Raw genomic sequence first — 24395 nt, forward strand, 5'->3', positions numbered from 1 at the left:
TACACTCAAGTTGAGAACGACTATTAAACAAGGATCTACTGTTTGTATGGAAAAGTAAATGTAAACCTACTTAATTCACACAATGACATAAAGCCATTTTGACTAGGGTTAAGAAAGTCATCAGTTTCTTCATTTCTTCCAGCTCAGTAAGAAAGTGTGGGGAAGAAATTAATTCTCATTTAAGTTAAAAGAAAGTTATAACTAACACCTGGATAGTTTCTAGAACAAAATCTTTCCTCTTTTATATCTGTTTTTATTTTAAAGTAATTTATTTCAAGGTGACAGTTCCTGAAAAATCCAATGACTTATTAATATGATCTTCACATTAAATAAGTACAAAATTGTGCAAAGCTGTTTTAAATCATTTCACTTTGCTAGGGTTTATGTAAAAATGAATTAGAGTGGCTAGGATAAAATGAAATCCGTATCATTTAATTTGTAAATTCTTTAGTTAACAAATCCTCTTTCATCAGAAGTGATATTTTATTTGTGAACATATCACTTTATACAGGAGAATTAAATAATTTTAATTGTTTTAAATTAATATAAATGGACATGTTCTTTCTCATATTTTCTTCATTTGACTCTGAATCATGGTAGCACACCCTAGCTTTTGGTATAAGCTATGTCTTTATTCACATCACACAGTTAGGGTGAGATAACAAAGAAGCAATTGCTTTCAATGCACTGCTCAAAAGATCTAGCTGGAGTATGTATGTATGTATGTATTAGACTGATCTAAGAAATATTCTAAAAGGAAAATAAATCTGCAATTCTTAGCATCAAAATAGCCAGTCTTAACGCCTCTGACTTTCAAACAATACAGTTTTTGCTGTTTTCCAGCATAACTCTTTCCCACTTCAGACCAAGGTAATTAACAATTATTTAGTAAGTGTTCAGTTTACCTTAAAAGTTATATTATGGTGAATTTTCAAGTAAAATATCCTTAGAAACATCATTATGAGTATTAAAACACATTGTTAGGCTACAGTAATTAAAATAGGCAGGGTTACAGACTACAATTTGGAGTTCTGAAATAAATCCATGTTAATCTGGCAACGGAGAATCTGATTGATAAAGGTGGCATTTCAAAACAGTAAATACAAGACAGGCTACTGATTAATTTTGTGACACAAGCCATATGTGTATGTATGTGCATGTATGTATTTATATATTTATATACATATACATATACAAAAAAAGCTGATGCTCTACTTCACTCCTTTATCAAAAAATTTCCAGTTAAAGATTTAAATGAAGTAAGCCCACAAAAACACAAGAAATGATTTCTTAAGAGTGGGGTAGCCATTCCAATCACTCCATAAAACCATACACAACAAAAGAAGAGTTCGAAAACAAAGTCAAAAGCCAAAAAAATGCTGTCAAATTAAAGAGATGAAAACAACTACCACGGAAAACTCAATATACAGTGATGATCTCTCAAAGAGCAATGCAGATCTGGATTGATCATATCCTCAGAAGATAGCACTTCGTCTTTCAGAAAGAGGGTCAAATGAAGTGAAAAGAAAAAAAAGCCTCACGGATAGTTGTGAGGGGGAATCTGAGAACTGAAGCAGAGACAATTTGCAAAACTGTACCCAGGACTCACAAAACAGAAAAACTATCCTAAACCATGACACGCAAGACAAGCAATCTAAACCCATACTATTTTACCACAGCTCATTTAGATCCACGTATTCCAAGACAAGAAAACTGACAACTGATCCCATGGTAACTGCATTGAATTCATGTTAAAGGTAAGACCAATGACTGACCCAGCAAATTGACTGGCTTACAAATTCTAACCAATCCTTGACAAGACCATTCTGTAACTAAACTCCAGCTCCCAATGTGTACATTCTCCCTTGTAGTAACAAGCTAATAAACCTAACTTTGTTCCTAGTTTTAGATAGATATATAGACAGACAGATAGATAGATAGATAGGTAGATAGATAGAAACAAAGATGAGAATTAAGGGCTGATTTCTTTAATCTATAAACAGCTTGTTCAGGTTACTGACCGTCACCTAACAAACTAGTCCAAACTAGGTGCCATAAAATAACAACTATTTTTTAATGTTAATGGAGTCATTGAAGCCGTCTTGGAGTTGGAACCACCTGAAGAGTCACTCACTCATGTGTCTAGCAGTTAATGATGGTTGTTCTCTGGGACTTCTGCTGGGGAAAATAAGACCTATGTTCTCCTTGTGGATGCTTGGGTTTCCTTACAGCATGGCAACTGGCTTCCAAAAATAAGTGTCCCTTGGGAACAAGGTAGAAGCTATATCTAATGATCTAGACTCAGAAGTCATAAAGCACCAGCAAGCCTGACCAGTTTCAACAAAAGGAAATACAGGCCTAACATCTTAATGGGGAAGAATGTCAAAGTCACATTTTAAGAATGGCATACGGAACGGGAGATATTATTATGACCATTCTTGGGAAACATAATCTGTCAGAAAACTCTTATTTAAAAGCAAAAAACCAAACAAATAAAATTTCTAATAGAAAAATATAAACAAGTCATTCATCAAACAAAGGGATATAAATGAGCTACAAGCATCTGAAAAAGGCTCAGCCTCACTCATAATTAGAGAAAGTACATTAAACAACAAATTACCGCTTTCTAGCTATCATATTTTCCAGGGTACAGGACAACTCATGTACCACCACTGGGCACATAAATTTAAATTGTTAGTTGTTTTCCTTGAAGTGACGTGCTTACTTTCGAGAAAATGCATGCCAAATGCTCAAGTCTGAATGATCATATTTATCTTTCAGCTGCTCTTCCACTTCCACATTCAAGTAGTGTTCATGAAAAAGGTTTAATTCAGCTCACAACTCAATCACAAAGGTACTTTTCCTCAAGACCAACCACTGTCAGAGAATATTCCCATTTTGACACAGAAAATATTTAAAAGATGAGCACTCAAGAGTGGAGATATATGAAAATTAATAATTTGTACTATGTCATCAAAGACATTCTTAAATGAAACTGGAGCTTTAAAAAACAAAAAACTAAGTGTATGGTAGTGGAGAATATGATGACTGCTAGTATAGTCTGCTGTCACTGACCTTATTAATGCTGAAGTGCCAGCAGTTATACCCACCACTGGGTACAAAACATTGTTTTAGCACCACCAGTACAAATGTTCACACAATGAAAAGGGAAATAATATCTTAGTATTATTATGAAATCATTATTATTATTATTATGAAACAATAATACTGTTGAAAGGGTTTGGGGAACCCCTTGTTATCTGTGGGCTACACTTTGACAACTGCTGCACAAGAGATGCATGGGATGGAGATCCATTCAATGGAATGTCATTGTGTGCAGCCATTAGAAGAAATAATGCAAATCTAAATTTATGTACAGGAAATATGCTCATGCATTTACTACATTTAAGAGAAATCAAGCAGCAAAATAGAATGTATAGTGTTTCTAATTTGTGAACTACATACAGATGTTTATATATGTAAACTGTTTGGAAAGATACATATAATGTTAGTAAAGGTTGCCTTGGGGAAAGGGTATTCCACATCATACAATGATTTTGTGATTTTTAAAATTAGTATAGGTTACTTTTATAATTTAAAAAAAGTCTTCAAAATAGGAACTTCCTTATGTAGAACAATTCTTTGAAAAGGCTTCTTAAATTTCCCTTTCCTCAAAAGATAGGCTCCTTATAAAAACACAATTAGCATACTGATAATTTATTGAGAAAAAGAAAGAAGCAGAAGAGGAAAGCAGGAATAGAGTAGGAAAACTCATCAAGAAGACAGTCTAAAGTTCACTGTAATGTTACCTAAGTTCTCCCAAACCAGGTCATATTCTTCATCTAAAAATATGAAGACTTTATTTATTGAGTCAATACCACATTGCCAAAGTTTCCAAGTGAACAGTGGCAAATTACTGAACTCTTCCTGATTAAAGTTTTCAGTAACAATTCAAGTAAACAATGAATAATGAGAGGCTGCCTATTTTTTTAATACTCAAGAACAATACTGATGTCAGCAGGGAATTAATCTGAGATCTCAACTAAAAGCAAAAACTTAGAAGCCATCACTTTATTTAGTTCCAAGAGCATTTTCAATAGAATTTTCTTTTCTAGTGTCTTTTGATTACTATGATGTAGCCTACTGTGAAAGATCTTAACCTCTTGATCTCAGACTATTTTTTGATTAACATTTTAGCTCCATCACAGGGAAAAACTGCTATCTCAGGAGGATGCCTGGTTATCAATTTGTGCCTTTATTACATCTCAGTTGGATTATTCAATTCATTACTTCCTATCCTCTTGGATGGTTTAATGTTACTTGCAATTCCACAGTTTGTAAGAGCTGAATTAACCACTGCAATAGCATATTTCAAGATATGGGTAAGTTTAACATTGATTTTGAAGTCTCACTTGGTACAGAAAGTTTTGTTCAATCCAACTTTGAAATATTTAGTATTTTTTATATAGCTGGCCTTAGGTTTATAAAAAATATACCTAGGATAACCTTTTTTACATTTTAGCATCACCTAGAAATGAAGATAAGGATATATTAACAGCAATATAGCAGTCAGTCAAACTTATAGGTAGAATCTAAGCAAAGCATAGATAAAAACAAGTAGATCCTCCCATTTTAAGAAACTGGCTTTGTAATAAGCTAATGGCATTGAATATTTTTAAAGAATATGTATGTATTATTTACCAACATACACAAGAAAATAGCTTCTGTGCATAGATAAACATGCTAGCAGAGAAAATACTGATTATAAAGATCAATGCTTTGTACATGGTGAGCATTCAAAAATGCATATGGAATGAATACAAAAGAAAAATAGCTCATTTTGAAGATGCTACTCTATTGCCACTGTGTGGAGGTCAAGAGAAGCAGTTGTGTAACTGCAGCAGGTAGAATTATTTGGTACCTGACTAAGAGTCAACAGAGAACTACTTTTAAGAGAATGGTGAACTGGGAGGATTCACACACAATTTTAATAAATTGGGCCTTAAGAGAATCAGAATGGTGAAAATATGTTAAGTGACAACCAAAAATAAGTGGCAGCAAGCAAGTAATATAAAAATTTAACCAGTACAACTGCTTTACTTGCAAAATCAGAAGTAATCATTTATAGTCATTATTTTTCAAACTGTTCTTTAATATTAAAGTTTAAGAATTGAGTTTTAAAGCTTTCTAGGAGGCAGAGGAACAAAGACAAATTTTACCTATTTATAATGTTTTTTAAAATTAGATATCAATAAAAACATTCATAATGAACAATTTAGATCTGATTTTCTTGTTAACAAACCAGCTTCTGAATGGCTTTTTCCTATTATCTATCTACAGACTTTACAGAACACTATGTATCAAAGACTGAAGGGAAAAATGAAAACATCTCAGCAATTCTGAAGGGAAAAAAAAGAATCAGATGGCAGGCCATAAAGTAACAAATGTGAGTACTTCTATGTTAATGATTAAAAAGCATTCAAGCCTATACTTCTATAGTTTCAATCAAGCAGTAGCATAAAGAATATCCAGTAGTATGATAAATGAGAAAAACCTGACAATTAGTATAATAGATTTTCAGGGGCCATCTATGATACTATTATAGGTTACGTAAACAGCCTGTAAATATTTCATATTCTTGTTGAATAAAGAAAAATGAGAAAACGGGACATCTTTCATTGTTATCAAAATAAAATTTGAAAACTTCACAAATTAAGCAGGGATTAAATAAAACAATTTTTATTTTCAGTAGTAAAAAGTTGTATCAAAAGATTATTTTAGTAATGTGAAAATAAGAGAAACGATTTTTTTCTTTCAATACTTTAAAAATGCTGCTCTGCTACTGGCTTGCCTGCACTGTTTCCAATGACAAGTTTGCCACTGGCCTTATCTCTTTCCCTCTCTATATAATGTGTCTTTTTCCATTATGCTAGGAGGTGGATCCAAAAAGATATTGCTGTGTTTTATGTCAGAGTGTTCTGCCTATGTTTTCCTCTGGGAGTTTTATAGTATCCAGTCTTACATTTAGGTCTTTGATCCATTTTGAGTTTATTTTTGTGTGTGGTGTTGGAGATTGTTCTAATTTCATTCTTTTTTTTTTAATTTATTAATTTTATTTATTAATTTTTGGCTGCACTGGGTCTTCGTTGCTGCATACAGGCTTTCTCTAGTTGTGGTGAGTGAGGGCTACTCTTCATCGCAGTGCGGTGGCTTCTCTTGTTGCAGAGCACAGGCTCTAGGTGCGTGGGCTTCAGTAGTTGTGGCACACGGGCTCAGTAGTTGTGGCTCACGGACTTAGTTGCTCCACAGCATGTGGGATCTTCCCAGACCAGGGCTCGAATCTGTGTCCCCTGAATTGGCAGGTGGATTCTTAACCACTGTGCCACGAGGGAAGCCCCAATTTCATTCTTTTACATGTAGCTGTCCGGTTTTCCCAGCACCACTTAATGAAGAGACTTGTCTTTCTCCATTGTATATTCTTGCCTCCTTTGTCATAGATTAATTGACCATAGGTGTGTGGGTTTATCTCTGGGCTTTCTATCCTGTTCCATTGATCTATATTTCTGTTTTTGTGGCAATGATATACTGTTTTGATTACTGTAGCTTTGTAGTATAGTCTGAAGTCAGGGAGCCTGACTCCCTCAGCTATGTTTTTCTTTCTCAAGATTGCTTTAGGGGCTTCCCTGGTGGCGCAGTGGTTGAGAATCCGCCTGCCAATGCAGGGGACACGGGTTCGAGCCGTGTCTGGGAGGATCCCACATGCCGCGGAGCAACTGGGCCCGTGAGCCACAACTACTGAGCCTGCGCGTCTGGAGCCTGTGCTCCGCAGCAAGAGAGGCCGCGACAGTGAGGCTCGCGCACCACGAAGAGTGGCCCCCGCTTGCCACAACTAGAGAAAGCCTGTGCACAGAAACGAAGACCCAACACAGCCAAAAATAAATAAATAAATTAAAAAAAAAAAGATTACTTTAGCTATTAAGGGTCTTTTGTGTTTCCATACAAATTAAAAAACATTTTTTTCTACTCTGTGAAAAATGCAATTGGTAATTTGATAGAAATTGCAATGAATCTGCAGATTGTCTCGGGTAGTATAGTCATTTTGACAATATAGATTCTTCCAGTCCAAGAACACAGTAAATCTTTCCATTTGTTTGTGTCATTTTTTATTTCTTTCACCAGGGTCTTATAGTTTTTGGAGTACAGGTCCTTTGTCTCCTTAGGTAGGTCGGATTTTGCTTTTAAGCTTTGTTTGGCAGGAACAGAGCAATACCTAATCTAGGGCTAATTTTGCTCCACTGCCGAGGTAATACAATTCTGAGTCCTCTACCTAATACTCTGTGAATTCTGAGATTTCCACTCTGACATGAGGGACTACTCCCTGCTCTGTGTCAGCTCTGAGTATTGTTCTCGTAACAATCCATTCTGGAGGTTCTTTCTCTGGACTTGGGTAACTTCTGCACTTGTATGTGCTAATCAGTACTCAGGTGAAGACTGAGAGGGGACCCAATGAAGATCCCCAAAATTCTATGTGAGCAGCTTCCTCTTCTCTGGTAACCTGAGCCACTCTGGTGTCTTCAGATTTCCAGCTTCCTCTCCTCAAATCAGAGAGACCACTGGGCTCCCTAGGCCACTCCCTGGAAACTGAAGGCAGTAATACGTGGCAATCAGCGGGCTCACAGTGTTTGTTTTTTGTTTCTCAGGGATCATTATCTTTCGTATTCTGATCTCCAATATCTTTTTTAAAATGCAGGTGGTAAAGGCAGTCAAAACATACAGAAAAGTTGCTATGTAAGTCTAGCAGAGGGCAAGATCATTTCTGTAACTGGGTATGGGTAGGAAAGGTGATCAGTGAGAAGAGAGAGTACCTCATGAGAAAAATGGCAAAAGAGTAAGCTGAGTGGAGAGAAGGAGGATAAAGGGGCTACTCCAGATGGAAGGACTAGTATGAACTCCATAACAGAGACAAGAAAACATAGATATGAACGGAGATAAGTTATTTGGTTTAGGAGACAGCATGGGGAAAAAGGAAGACAAGCCTCAAAAGGTTGGCTGGAGTCATATTACAGAGGTCTGTAAAGATTAACAAGGAGTTAAATTCTTATTGCAGTGGTTCTCAACCCTGGTTGTACATCAGAATAATATGTGCCCCTTTAAAGAAATATGTATGCTTGATTCCCAGGCCCAGAAATGTAGTAGGTCTAAAGCAGGGAGGCAAAGGATATGGTCTGTCCAAAGTTAAAAACAGCAGAAAAACAAGGAAATCTAGGTTAAAAGCTGGGAAAGTGATTATGAAAACAAGGACGAATTATGGGGCTCCAGATAAAGGTACAAAACAGATTTACCAGGAGAAAAGGAATAGTGAGGAAGAAGAAGAGGTTGTGATGAGAGAGAAATGTCAGAGTTCAGGATTTTGGATGAGATCAGTTCCAAATTAGGATAAGTTCAAGATTTAGCATGAGAAATAGAGGGGGAAAATGTAACAGAACTGGGGGAGTTGAGGAAAAGTGAAAAGCTCTAAATTCATAACCAGAGTGACATTTCATGCAAGTTGAATACTAAAGAGTATTTTCAACAATTGTATAATTTACCTTGATTACTCAATGTTATAGGGTAAGGATTCTCAAAAGGCAGTTCAGAAACCACCAATAATAAGATAATGGATTAATCTCATATTATTTGTAAAATAAAAATGTCTTTTTAACATGCATTTCAAAATACTGATATTGAATTAAGAAGAAGACAGTACCTTATTAGTGACAAATACAATTTTGTCTTTCTACTAGTTCTGCTGAGTTTTTTAGAGGTAAATAGGAACAGGCAAAAGAATAATCTTACTGGTTCTCAGTGATCAAAACTGTTCAGGCCTAGGGGCAGGACAGGAATAAAGACGCAGAATAGAGAATGGACTTGAGGACACGGGGAGGGGGAAGGGTAAGCTGGGACAAAGTGAGAGAGTGGCATGGACTTATATATACTACCAAATGTAAAACAGATAGCTAGTGGGAAGCAGCCACATAGCACAGGGAGATCAGCTCGGTCCTTTGTGACCGAGGGGTGGAATAGGGAGGGTGGGAGGGAGACACAAGAGGGAGGGGATATGGGGATATATGTCTATGTATAGCTGATTCACTTTGTTATAAAGCAGACATTTTTTAAATAAATAAATATTATGTAACAACCTAAAAAGAAAAAAAGAAAAACCTGTTCAGGGAGAATTTACAATGTCCCATCCCAAACCACCACTATAGTGTACGCTGCTGACATTATATTTGAACTAAAAATTTACAAAACAACATTGTGGAATATTTGCAACTGATAATAAGGTAACTTTCCCTCCAACAATGTATTCTATATTCCAAATGTAAGTAAAAGTCTGAGGAAACCTGCTGTATTTCATAGTTACGCAAATAAGTTTTCAGGGAGAGTTGATGAGAAGGAAGGAAGCTGAAGGGAGAAGGAGAAGAGAGAGGGAAACAGAGGCAGAAGTGGAGGAAGAGGCCATCTATCTGCTCTCAGAAAGAGAAATATCAGGTACCTGAAGGGTATGATTTTCAGACAAGTTCCACTCCCACAATGCAGCACTTGTCCCTCCCTGACCCAGCGCTGTTATTTGGCAATAGTAGCACAGGAGACAATACTCACTCGAAGGCAAAATGCAAGGCATGCTCAGGCTTTATTATATTTGCCACAAGACTTAGGATCTGGTCATGAATTTATCAAATAAAATGCAACCCAACCTAACATATCATCAATTTGCTTAGCTGTGCTACAGCAAAAGCAGAAGACCATATGAATGATGTTTAGATAGACCTTTATTTGTGCTACTGCTTCTACTAGCACAAGTGAGTGAGAAGCTAGTGTAGTTTTAATAATGTTCAACTTATTTATACCCCATTATCAATTAAAGCATCTCTTAAGTATGTATAAAACTAGATTATTATTTACAAAAACAGATTATCAAAATATTTCTAGGGCTTAAACTTTAACAGGAAAGCATGATCAACACAGCTTTACTTATTATATCAAATGTTTCATTAATAATGCTTTCTTAGCAGGTACCAAAACATTGCCAGAAAGAATTAATATGCTCAAAAACTTAAATTTGAGAAGTTTCAACCTATAAATGCCTAGTATGTCGCATTTCACAAAAAAAGAAATTATAAGGAACTTAAAATGTTAAGGTATTAGCTAAATTCTTTATAGAAGAGGTCATGAAATTACCATTCTACTACTGGAGTATACTGGACTGAGAGGAAACTTAGAAATGAAGTGTAATGCTTAAGCCACGTTCAATCTTCTCAGAATTAGTTCCCCCCAAACAGAACAGAGAAGAGCTGGATAAAAAAGCACACAATCAAAAGTCTGGACCACTTAATAGCTTTCCTGAACAGAAATTTCATCCTTATTTAAGATGAAATACAGAGAATTCTCATAAACTTATGGAAAATCATTTGGCACATTTGATATAATACTTATCATCCACCTTTCTAAATTATAATCACTGCTGCTTCACTCTACCAAAGCAGCAACTGAAATGAAGACGCCACATTTTAGGGACTACTTTAAGACAACAATGACAGTCTTAGTAAATCAGACTTTCAACTATGTAATCCTGGAATCAAGCAGCTACACTTTTTCTTCCAAGTAAATAAAAAATTTCATTTTAAAATGAAAAAACTCTTTGATGCTAGATTGGTTTTTCTTTTGAATAATAATTCATAATCATCTACCAGCAAACACTTCCCTTTGAAACTACAACCAAGACACATTTAGATAATTCTCAAATAATTTCTAATGTTAAACACATCACAGTACAAGAATGATGATATAATTACAGAAAGAAAGTACATAATTCATTCTTGTAACCCTGAAGATACAGTGAAACTAATCTTGTTTGTTACTGAAAAGTTACTGAAAAATTAGCACTGTATTCACAATTATATTTATTCAAGGCTAAGATACATAATCTCAGCATTAATCATAAACACTGTGGTATTTATCAGCATAAGACTAAAAGCCTTATGGCTAAGGCACTGGAAATCTTAACAGAGATGACAATATAAATCTACATCAAATAGCTACTGTGACAACTAATTTCAAATAAAATCAGCCACTTTAAAAAATAAAAGTTTTTCTATAAATCAATACTACCTAAAATAGAATAATGATAAAATAATGAGTGCTCAAATAAAATTTAGGATCACAAAACTAAATCAAAGAACTTTAAGGGTTATTTCGAAAACTATGTTCTTACACTGCTCTCTGAGATAGTACTGCACTTACCTTCAAAATAAAGTTAGAATTAAAATTACTACTCTATGATGTTACTAAGGATTCTATATGTAATGAAGAATAGACCTGGGTAGATCAATTTGCAAAGGGCAGATCTACCAGACTAACCGTGTTACTAAGTATACAAAAAGCTGATCTGAAAGGAAGCAGAATACCTATTATTCATTTATAAGTTCAGAACATGATTAAGAAAAATGTTATCGTATTTTTCTATAACACCAATGATATATTCAAGGCTTAAAAAGTAGAGGGGAAAAGACAAATTGTTATGTTCTACCAAAAGGTTATCATTATTCTAAGTGAAGAAAATACATTTTGTATGTACTTAGGATACTGCTTAGCAGTCTCATTTCATGGGAGAAATATTTCCAGAGATATATTCACAATTGAAAACTTCACTAAGACACAGATAGTGGGGAAAGAAAGGAATGGTATTAAGAGCTTTAAAAAAAAAATCAAATAATTTTTTAGCTCATAGGCCTTGGAATTTGCTAATCCAATCTCCCCCTCATTTCTCAGATGAGGAAATGATTCTCAAGAGACAAGGTGACTTCCTCAAGGTCATAATTAACAACACAAACAGGACTAGAATTCAGGTTTTATGAACTCTTGGATATTGTCCTTTCCTCTACACTAGTGCTAGGGAAATGACATCTAGCAATAAAACAAAGTAAAATGGATTAAACTCAAACACAGTTTAAAAGAAGGCTGTCAGAGCCATGCAGTATTAGCTGTACACCTAGAATGAAGCCCTTGAGGATCAATGTGGGATAATTCAAGGAGTGAATATCATGAGTAGACTAATGATAGCCAACACTTACCAAGTAATTACTAGGTGTTCAGCATTATCTATCTCATGACCATTTTATATATTAATTTATTTATTCTATTTTTGAGGTAGAGAGTGCTGTTGTTCTCAATTGCGAATGAGGACAGAAAGTACAATGACGTTAATAACTGGTGAGGCCAGGAGACTAGAGCAGATTCCAAGAAAAAAAGGAGAAAAAGTTTATTTATGTAACTATTTTATATTCACATGTCAAAGTATTCAAAAATTTATGATTATAAATAATTTTAGAGATAAGATATTTTAGATGTTTCCTATTTTTGGTTCCTTTTTCTTATCAGACTCCTGTAGTGAGAGTTATGGTTTTCAAAACAATTTAGCAGTTAATTTAAAGGCATTCTTATAAAGGCTTGTAATATATTTCAGAAAAAAATCATTATAAGATCCATGAAATAGGGAATAAAGAAATTTCAATAACTCTCAAAACAGAAGAATTAGCATTACAATTTAAATAAGGTTTGAGGGTCACATGGTTCCTGTAAGTAAAGGAGTAAACCCTCTGCTAAGACAAGAAAGAATTATTTCAGATCAAAAGTTAAACTCAACTTCCTGTGCTATGAATGCAATGTATCTGTTTTAGGAGTATACCCCAAATTTCAAAACTCAGTTATGTTACATTAATTCTGCAACAGGGTCAGGCGAATGGATGGATGGATAGATGTATGGACGGAAGAAAGGAAGGAAGGAAGGAAGAATGGACCACCACATATTTTGAAACATCCAGAATATAATGACAATATATGGTTTTCCCGGATTTTAGAAGCTACTTTTGTAACTTACCATCTTTTTCCTCTTATCCTGTTCTGTGGGTGGCTCTTCATCTTCTGTTACTTTCGGTTCTTCAAGATGAGACATTAACATACAGCTGCAGTTTTTAAAAAAACGTTTTAAATAAATAAAAGTCTATAATATACTAAAAACAAACCTCAAAATACTGAGAACAATAATGCTTCTATGTACCAATATGTGAGGAATAGCTAGATAAATTAGATGTATAATTAAAAAGTTTAATTACAAAAAGATATCTCACTTTTAAAAGGGTCACACCAAATAAAATTTAGAGCATTTTGCTTCAGTATTTAGGTAATAAATTGTAAGAAATTTATTTATAGGCAACTTTTGAACCATAAATCACTTGACAAAGCAAGGTATACCTTTTATATCTTTCTAAAAAATGATACTAAAAAAAAATACTTACAAACACTTAAAATTAATACTTCTTTTCCACTAATCTTCATATGTCTAATTATTTGTTTCATAACAGTAACAGTAATTTAAACAGTAACATCATTAAAACATTAATTATTAATTATGTAACAATCTACTTTGTGCTCCAAATTACATTACTATGCTATGAGGAACCTGTCCCTGATAGCACTTGTACCAGCAGGACAGTTATAAATCATTTTATTTTGATTATCTGCACTACTGCTCTTCACCATTAGCAGAGATAATAGAAATACAGCTTCCTATTCAGTCAACATTGGTTCCAGGGAGACAAGATATGAATATTGTCTAATGAATCAAGTTGATAGAACAAATGTCACTGTTCCTAATTTAGAATAGAATTCAGTAATTTATCAGAGTCATAGGTTCTTAACCAATAAACTGTGGCAAAGAAAGCTTGGTTTCTCTTATGTTTTGTGGCAAGTACAGGAGAAGGACACGTCCTAACTCAGCCGTGTAAATAACTTTTGATTCAGGGTTAAAGACAAGCACTGACACCAGAAACCTGATCAGGCTCACTCCTGCAGGGGACATGAATGTCCTTTTATCCTTAATCCCCCACTATTAAAAAAATAATTTTTGGAACAACTGTCTCTGATGAGTCAGTACACCTGGTGGGATCAAACACTAAGAACCTTAAACTGGAAATCCGAAGCCCTGAAAAACAGCAAAAGCTCAATCGCTAACACACTTCATGGCTTTAACCTCTTGGAACTGCAATGCTTTCGTTCACCATGATATACAAGTTGACTCTTCAACAACATGGGTTTGAACTGCAGGGGTCCAGTTATACGCAGATTTTTTTCTACAGTAAATACTACAGTACTACATGATCCCTCGTTGGTTGAATCCAAGGACGTGGAACCAGAGGAACTGTGGGTATGATGGTCAACTATAAAGTATACTTGGGTTTTCAAATTCAAAGAGGGTGGGTATCCCAATCCCTGAGTTGTTCAAGGTCAACTATAAAATGATACAGCACAACTAGTTGGCCAAGGAACTCTGGCACAAAGTTGGAAAATTATGACATTATTATCTCAACCCAAAAGGTATTTAATTTAATAAAGTAAAATGTTTAGAAAAAGTCTAGATCCCAGTTTGCATTTTAGAACTGAAGTAAGATGGAGTTCCTTCACTTAAGCTATTTTAAGTCTGCTGCAGACTTGAATTTTAACTGCAATAGATCTGGATCTCCATGGAAGTATGCTTTGTACTGCATCAAATCCCTTCACTACATCCCAAAATCTGTCAACTTACTGTATAGTAAAAAACTCTCTGTTCTTCCTTCCCTAAGTTAAAAGATTTATCACACTAATAATAAAGTATATTCTGGATATAAATATACACACTTTTTCCCCAAAGAGCAGGATATTTTTACTTTGCAATTCTGCAAATTGCATTCATTTGGGTCTCTGAAAGGTAGAAAGTGGAGAAAAACAACAAAAAAAATTGAACTGAAAAGCCCAAAGCTGAAATTCTCTACTGCAAGAAAATCTCCAATTAAAAGTCAAATCTTGGGGACTTCCCTGGTGGTCCAATGGTTAAGAACCTGCCTTCCAAGGCAGGGGACGTGGGTTCGATCCCTGGTCGGGGTAGTAAGATCCAATGAAGCCCGAGTGCCCGTGTGTCACAACTAGAGAGCCCGTGCACCACAACTACTGAGCTGTGTGCTCTGGAGCCCAGGCACCACAACGAGAGAGGAGCCCACGTGCCGCAATGAGGCACTCCCGTGCTGCAACTAAGACCCGACAAAATCCATAAATAAATAAATAAATACATACATACATACATATATAAACAGATGTCAAATCTCATTTTGTTGACAAAGATTAAAGATAGGGAATCATGTTTTACATAAAAAGTATGGTGAGAATTAATAGAATTCTAGTAAGCTAAAATGTGTGCGCTGTGAATGTAGTAATAGTAATAAAATAATAATAACAACAGTTTAAAATAGGGACAATTAACATGTGAGCATAGGCAGCCACCCCTCACATCCTACTCTCATCCACTGAATACATCCAGGCACTCTAGTCTGCTAACTCGGAATCTTTCCCAACAAGAAACTCCAACCAGCCAAACACAACCAACATTGTTAGCATGCAACATGAAATCTTTTAAATTATTTCTGGTTTAAAGGTACACCTTTCATTTAATCTATACAAACCCACTTCTTTTTTTTTTTGCGGTACGCGGGCCTCTCACTGTTGTGGCCTCTCCCGTTGTGGAGCACAGGCTCCGGACATGCAGGCTCAGCGGCCATGGCTCACGGGCTCAGCCACTCCACGGCATGTGGGATCTTCCTGGACCGGGGCATGAAACCGTGTCCCCTGCATCGGCAGGCGGACTCTCAACCACTGCGCCACCAGGGAAGCCCCAAACCCATTTCTTAAGGTTATAATAAAACTAGAACTGACATTATTCCATTGGTCTCTGCAGTGGACACTTAGGTTGCCTACATAATCGCCCTCCTTCCTAACAGAGCCCTGAACTTGTCGGTTACCCTCCTCTTCCATGTCACCATATGCTTCAGAAAAAGGTGATCTGAGCCCCAGGTGCCAGTGGCTCAGTAAGCAATCATGGCAATCCTATTCCTCTAGTTAATGACTGCTTTCAACAGGAGCGTGTTTAAGAAATTCTAGCCAATTAGACATGAAGGGAAGTCTGATGAAATGCCTTCTAGAAAAGTGTCCTATGATGTTAAAAAGACATAAGGAAAAAGAAGATTACTTGGTTGGCACTGGCATTGTCATGAACTGTAATGCCTAGAAGTACTTGCTGATGATTAGAGAAAGTAGCCTGCATATGAAGTTAATGTGTTGAGGGGATGGAGTAGAAAGAACCTGGTCTTTAAAGATACTGTGAGGTCACAAGTAGCTAATCCTAGAGCCTCTTACCTGCAGTTGTTTTGTTGTAAGGGATAACAAATTTTTTTACTGTTAAAGACAGCTGACTCAGGGTTTCTCTTACTTGCAGCTGAAAATCCTTTTACAGTCCTTTAAATAAATATCTTATCAAAAATTCATTTCTGATGAAATTGAGCTATTTGTAATGAGATGGATAGACCTAGAGTCTGTCATACAGAGTGAAGTAAGTCAGAAAGAAAAAGACAAATACCGTATGCTAACACATATATATGGAATTTAAGGGAAAAAAATGTCATGAAGAACCTAGGGGTAAGATAGGAATAAAGACGCAGACCTACTGGAGAACGGACTTAAGGATATGGGGAGGGGGAAGGGTGAGTTTTGACAGGGTGAGAGAGAGTCATGGACATATACACACTAACAAACGTAGTAAGGTAGATAGCTGGGGGGAAGCAGCCGCAAGGCACAGGGATATTAGCTCGGTGCTTTGTGACAGCCTGGAAGGGTGGGATGGGGAGAGTGGGAGGGAGGGAGACGCAAGAGGGAAGACATATGGGAACATATGTATATGTATAGCTGATTCACTTTGTTGTAAAGCAGAAACTAACACACCACTGTAAAGCAATTATACCCCAATAAAGATGTTTAAAAAAAAAAAAAATTCATTTCTGGGCTCAGGCCAAGAAACAGTCTCCCTCTCTTGATACACCTACTTCCCTCTACATGAAAATAGGAACGAGGTAATTCCTAATGTATCTCTTTGCCCTGGTAGTTAGCAAGATCAGGGCTGTTTTACATCTAGATGCCACATGTTTCGCCATTCAACCTTGTTTAAGTTCCTTCAATCCTGTGTTAATAGTTTTCAGTCATAATGAGCATGAGTTTTCTTATTCACTGCCTCAAATCCTCTAGACTGAAAACAAGCAACTAACTAAAGGTTGTATATTAGCAGTATAGACAAAGTGCCACAAAGGAACAGAGAAGGATGCGATGAATTCTTCCTGAGAGCATGGAAAGGAATCTTAGAGGTAGGTATTTGCGAAGAAGGGCAAAGCTAAGGGTGTGATATGCCAAGAAGAAGAAATGTTGAGTCAAGCCATGTATATAAAAGTGGCACATTTGGAGAAGAAGGTAGAATCTAGGGAGGAAGAGACAAGGCTAATAATGTAAACTGAGGTTCAGCAAAGAATACAGCCCCATCAACTTTATAAGAAACTGGGCTTTTAATTTTAAGACATGGAGCAGAATGGATCAAAAGGGTAAAATTGGAGAGAGAGAGACGCCAAGGAGGTCACTGAGACCAACACAGATATACAGGGGATAATTTAGAGTCAAGGAACCAAGGCTTCTTCTGATATCCTCTATTCCATTTTGAAGAGCTATCTGGTGGGTTAATGCATCAAGTGAAGGGAGAAAGATGCTTATATAAGCCTAAATTTTATTTTTGTTTAAAAAAAAAAGCTATATCCTTGATGGCTGATATGTTTTATACTCTCTAACTATAAAAAACAGAATTTATGAGTCTTTTTCAAATAAATTTTAGTGCCTCTAAGCTTCCTGAAATGCTGGCTAAATCCTTTCTTCCTTATTACTTCCCAAATTTTGGCAATAGGTTGTCAATCTCATCTCCCTTTGTGCCTAAAAACAATGCATAATTTAAGGAAAAAAAGGGAAGCCACTCTAACCAAAGACAAGCAGAAAGCAAATTACAGGTGTCATTAATATATTTTCCTGGTTTAATAAAATAAGAACTCTACTAACTAAAATAAACATAAAGAAACTCACGCAAAAAGATGAAACTAGACCATACACCATACACAAAAATTAACTCAAAAGGAACCAAAGACTTGAACATAAGACCTGAAACAATAAAACTCCTAGAAGAAAACATAAGTGGTTAGCTCCTTGACATTGGTCTCAGTGATGATTTTTTGGATCTGCTCCAAAAGCAAAGGCAACAAAAACAAACAAGTGGGACTACATTAAACCAAAAGGAAATCATTCAAAAAAATGAAAAGGCAACTTACTGAATGAGAGAAAATATTTGTAAATCATGTATTTGATAAGGGGCTAATATCCAAAATATATAAAAATCTAATTCAATACCAAAAAAATCAAACAATCTGATTAAAAAACAGGCAGAGAATCTGCACAGACATTTTTCCAAATAAGACATACAGACGGCCAACAGACATATGAAAGGTCTCAACATCACCAATCATTAGGGAGATGGCAATCAAAAACACAATGAGATATCACCTCACACCTGTTAGAATGGCTATCCTCAAAAAGTCAAGAAATAACAAATGCTGGCAAGGATTATGGAGAAAAGGGAACCCTTGTGCGTTACTGGTAGAAATGTAAATTGCTGCAGCTACTATGGAAAATATGGAGGCTCCTCCAAAAATCAGGACTACTACATAAATCAGCAATTCCACTTTTGGGTATTTATCTGAAGAAAAACACTAATTCAAACAGATATATGCACCTCCCAGATCTGGGAGACCAGATAATGGTCTCCCAGTCAGTTTGTTGTGCTTACATCCAACATTTTCCTTTTACAAACCAAAACTTCCCTCATGGCTGAGTGTGGCATATAGAGCCAAAAGACCTTGGTTCTAGTCTTGACTCTTCCACTAATTTGCTGTGTCACTGCACTTTTCTGAGCTTCTGTAACCTATCTTTTAAATAATGAAACTACACTAGATAATTTCTAAACTTTATTTCTGAGCTTCTGTAACCTATCTTTTAAATAATGAAACTACACTAGATAATTTCTAAACTTTATTTCTAACAACTTCCTGACTCTCAGCGCTTCCAGTTAACACACTATGCCTTTTCTTTCTCTGACATTCTATTAAAGCACAATCTGGAATTCTACTGTTTTGTGTGCTTTGTTCAAAACATATATCATTGTCTTTACACATTACTAGTGTTTCACTAGTAATGTGTAACTAGTGTAACTAGTAATGTGTAACTAGTTTCATGGTGCTATTATTATACACGCCCTCCCCCTAACTAAATTATATACTCCAAAGAAGACAGGGAACATTTGAATATATCCTAAATATTTCACAAACAGTTGTAAACTTTGTCACATATTATATATGTAAACACAATATTTATAGTCATGTGCCATAATCCCTACATTAACTTTTTTTTTTTTTTTTTTTTTTGCGGTACGCGGGCCTCTCACTGTTGTGGCCTCTCCCTTTGTGGAGCACAGGCTCCGGACGCGCAGACTCGGCGGCCATGGCTCATAGGCCTAACTGCTCCGCGGCATGTAGGATCTTCCCGGACCGGGGCATGAACCCGTGTCCCCTGCATCAGCAGGTGGACTCTCAACCACTGCACCACCAGGGAAGCCCCTACATTAACTTTTTTTTTTTTTTTTAGTTTTTTGCCATACGCGGGCCTCTCACTGTTGTGGCCTCTCCCCTTGCGGAGCACAGGCTCCGGACGCGCAGGCTCAGCGGCCATGGCTCACGGGCCCAGCCGCTCCGCGGCATGTGGGATCTTCCCGGACCGGGGCACAAACCCGCGTCCCCTGCATCGGCAGGCGGACTCTCAACCACTGCGCCACCAGGGAAGCCCTACATTAACTTTTTAAAAACTGCCTACACACATAAAATGGTTTGTTATTTTGGGTTTGTAATCACGAAAGTCTGAGGTTTCCACTTCATCTGGACTCCTATGTTCCTGAAAGCTAAGTTACACGCCAGAAACATTTTGTTCATACATGTTTAATAAGATTCAACTACATATATCTACTTTCCATATTTTTCAACAAAGTATGATTCGAATGGCAATCTTTCCCATTTGCTATAGATGGTTTTATAAAAAGCAAGGAAAATGGGCTAAGTACATTATTGAGAAGTCAAGCAGTATGGAATCTCATGAAGCCTTGCTTATCATTATATGAAACATGCTTTAAATTAATAGCAATATTAAGAAAGATATGATAATTCTACTATTATAAATAACAGGATATAGTGATAAAAATTTTTTTCACATTAATAATTATATAAATGTGAGATTATCAGCATTCCTGATAACATAATTTTAACTAATCTCCCAAAGAATACACAGTTGACCCTTGAGCAAAACAGATTTGAACATGTGTAGATTTTTTCAATAAATTCGTATTACAGTGCTACACACATTACAGTACTACACAATCTGTGGTTGGCTGAATCCATAAATGTGGAATTGCAGATACAGAGAGGGTCAACTGTAAAGTTATACGTGGAGTTTCAACTGTGCAGAGGGTTGGCGTCCCTAACCCCCACGTTGTTCAATAATCAACTGTAATTTTAACTACACTCTTTTGGAACTAGTCAAGTACCATATGACCCTCTAATATCTTAAAGGTGCCAGGGTTGCTTCAACCAGTCAAATACAAATATAAGATGCTAATCCATTCCCCTTTCTCCATAACTCATCTGAAGGGCAGGGGAACATTGTTAGTGGAAAAAAAGAACATACTATTCAAGATATCTTAAAAGAGGAATTTATATGTTAAAATACACTTGGAATTTTTTTAAAAACCTAATGTCAAATAATAAAATGATGATTAGACCAAAGAAGTCCAATTGAGAATCTCACTATAACAAAACTAAGCTTATCTCAAGATCCAACAATATTATAAGTAAAGTAACAAAAATATTTTTCTTTTATAAAGACAAAATTTAGAAGTTGCCATACCATGGCAACTTATATGGTTATAGTAAACAAAAATAATGCAGGATATAATTAATTACTCTCCAAGTCCAAGTGCAATTAATTAAATGATCCACCTACTCTTTATAAGTTCCCGTTTCAGGATCTTCTGTCATGACATCATGTAGGCCCTCCACTGAGATGTTTATAATCCCACAGAATTTATCTTGGATAACACTAGAATAAAAGAAGAGCAAAATAGGTTAAAATGAAGTGTTTCAACAGGTAATTCTTTTTTTTCCCCTCAATTATCCTCTTGAACATGAAGAGAAATTTTAGTCTGAAAGTACAAAAGAAACTTTCAAAATATATTTCTTAAAGCAGAAATTGTACTTTGCATATTACAGTAAAATTTTCTTTCACTAGATTACCAGTATGCTTAATTAGGTGGGTAGATCAGATGGGAAAGAGATGCTTTAATATTCTTTAATTTATTATAATAGTCTTGTGTTAATCTCATAACTAAAAGAATACAGGTACAAAATTTTGAATATCAAAAGTCTCTACTCCTGAGGAAAAAGACAAGCGATAGACTGGGAAAAAATATCTGTAAAACATAAATCTGATGAAGAACTTGGCGCTGAAAACTCAGATGACAGATAACTCAATTTAAAAATGGACAAAAATTTGAACAGATACTTCACCAAAGAAGATAATACAGATGGCATATGAGCACTTGAAAAAATGCTCAATATCATTCGTCATCAGAGAAATGCAAATTAAAACTGTAACGAAATTTTTTTTTTTGGCCGCACCATTCGGCTTGCTCGGGATCTTGGTTCCCCGACCAGGGATTGAACCCGGGTCCTTGCAGTGAAAGTGCCGAGTCCTAACCACTGGACTGCCAGGGAATTCCCTGTAATGAGATTTTAATAAGTAAAATTAAGAAGACTGACAATACCAAGTGCTGGCAAGGGTGAAAAACAACAGGACCTCTCTTACGTTGCCAGTAAGAATAAAAAATGACACATCCGTTTTGGAAAACACATTGGCAGTTTATAAGTTAACACTCCACACAACTAAGCAATCCCATTCCTGGGTATTTACCCAAGACCAAAACAAGTATTCGCAGATCTGTATGTAAACATTTATGGTACTTTTACTCATAATCCAAAACTGCAAAGACCCTAGTGTCTACCAACTAACAAATGGATAAACTGTGGGACATTTATCCAATGGAATAATCAGCAATAAAAGGGAACAAACTACAGATACCTGCAACAACTTGAATAAATCCCAAAAACATCACACTGAGAAAAATAAAAGATTTGAAAGGCTATATACCGTATGACTCCATTTATGTGACTTTCTGGAAAGGCAAAATTATTTAATCAGTGGTTGCCAGGCAAAGGGACACAAGGGAACTTTTGGGGGTGATGGTTATGTTCTGTATCTTGAGTGTGGAAGTGTTATACACTGTGTACATTTGCCAGAACTGTATGCTTAAAAGAGGTTTTACTGTATGTGAACTATACCTTAATAAGCCTAACTTTTAAAAAGTAGAAGTATATGACCATTTACTGGCACACAAAATTATGCTAAAAATAACTGAATAAATTATAACTCATCTCCAGGGAACTAATAGTATCATTCCTGCAAGGGACATACTGTGTTTCTCATACTGCATTAACATGCATAATTAAGTTTTAAAATGTTCACTAAAAGTAGTTCCCAAAGTCAACACAGTTTGGGTCATGTTCTCACCTTTGTAAAGTCAAAACCTTCTGTCTGTACTTTCAAGTGTGATCAGGTTTTAGAGAACTAAATCACCAGATGGGCAAAATAACCAATAGTTGTTATCATTCCGTTGCATTTTAATGTGTATGTAGCAACCTATTGCAAGAGTATATATTTTTGGTATCATTATATATCCTTCGCATAAGAATTTTTAAAATCTCTCAGCAAAGAAACACACATACAATCTGCCTTATCTGGTTTAGCGAGAAACACCTTAGAAAAAGGTATTGGAGCCAACAGGCACATCAAAAGCTGCTCGACATCGTCATTATTAGAGAAATACAAATCAAAACTACAAGGAGGTATCACCTCACATCAGTCAGAATGGCCATCATCAAAAAAGCTACAAACAATAAATGCTGGAGAGGGTGTGGAGAAAAGGGAACCCTCCTACACTGTTGGTGGGAATGTAAGTTGGTACAACCACTATGGAGAGCAGTATGGAGGTTCCTTAAAAAACTAAAAACAGAGTTACCATATGACCCAGGATTCCCACTCCTGGGCATATATCCAGAAAAGATGAAAACTCTAATCCAAAAACATATGTGCACCCTAATGTTCAGAGCAACATTATTCACAATAGCCAAGACACAGAAACAACCTAAATGTTCATCTGCAGATGAATGGATAAAGAAGATGTGGTACATATATATATACGATGGAATATTACTTAGCCATAAAAAAGGATGAAATAATGCTACTTGCAGCAACATGGATGGACCCGGAGACTGTCATACTATGTGAAGTAGGGTAAACAGAGAAAGACAAATATTACATGATATCACTTAATATGTGGAATCTAAAAAAATGATACAAAGGAACTTATTTACAGAACAGAAATAGACTCACAGACATAGAAAACAAACTTATGGGTACCAAAGGGGAAAGGGGGGTAAGGATAAATTAGGGATTTGGAATTAACAGATACACATGACTATATATAAACTAGATAAACAACAAGGACCTACTGTACAGCACAGGGAACTATATTCAATATCTTGTAATAACCTATAATGGAAAGAATCTGAAAAAGAATATATATATGTGTGTGTATATATATATAACTGAATCACTTGCTGTTTAGCTGAAACACTGTAAATTACCTACATGTCAAATTTTTAAAAGTCATATTAAAGTAAATGATTTTTAAAAAGCATTAGAAACCAAGATTGTGCACTAAAAGTTCAGCCACTCTCTGTCATTTCTCTAGGTGTTGGTATTCTTGTTTGTAAAGTGAAGATTGGACTCGGGGATGGCAGATACATGGCAAGGAATACAGCCATTTTCCCTTCCCACTGCAGAGTTAATTCACCACTAATCCATCATAGCAAGCTAAGGCAGGCAGGGCCTGACATTCCTTTTTAACAGAGCAGTATTCTGGATAGCTATCAACAACTGATTTCAATTAGTTGAAAAAGACAAAAGCCCTGTATTCTATAGCTTCCAAGGCTCTTTACCAGGCTTTTATGTCAATATTATTTAGGGACTCAGGCAGCTGCCTTCTCTGCTCAGATCACCTCCAAGATCAACCCCACACCTTCTAGGGCTAGAAATTTCCCAAGAAATCGATGGAATTTCTGAGTACTATTTTCTCAAAATGATTATGAATTTTCCTAACAGGTATCTGACAACCCACGTGTGACCATGTTCTACTATGTGTGTGAATGTTAATTATAAGGCAGTGTAGGGGAGAGAGAGATTTTAAA

General features: G+C 35.9%; 1 protein-coding gene across 11 annotated transcripts in view; it reads right to left on the reverse strand.

Annotated features, from left to right (window-relative positions):
• The window catches only part of IPO11 (importin 11), a 256286-nt gene that overhangs the window by 52140 nt on the left and 179751 nt on the right, over positions 1-24395 (reverse strand). For 10 of the 11 annotated variants that reach the window (XM_032627475.1, XM_032627469.1, XM_032627471.1 and 7 more), the window contains 2 exons: positions 21034-21129; positions 12920-13004 (listed from right to left, as the gene is read on the reverse strand). In XM_032627475.1, coding sequence (XP_032483366.1) covers positions 12920-13004; positions 21034-21129 — 181 coding nt within the window. Of the gene's footprint in view, positions 1-12919; positions 13005-21033; positions 21130-24395 lie in introns of those variants that run through there. The other variant, XM_032627474.1, reaches the window with a different exon arrangement.

The sequence above is a fragment of the Phocoena sinus genome, chromosome 3, assembly GCF_008692025.1.
Source record: "Phocoena sinus isolate mPhoSin1 chromosome 3, mPhoSin1.pri, whole genome shotgun sequence".
NCBI lineage: Eukaryota > Metazoa > Chordata > Mammalia > Artiodactyla > Phocoenidae > Phocoena > Phocoena sinus.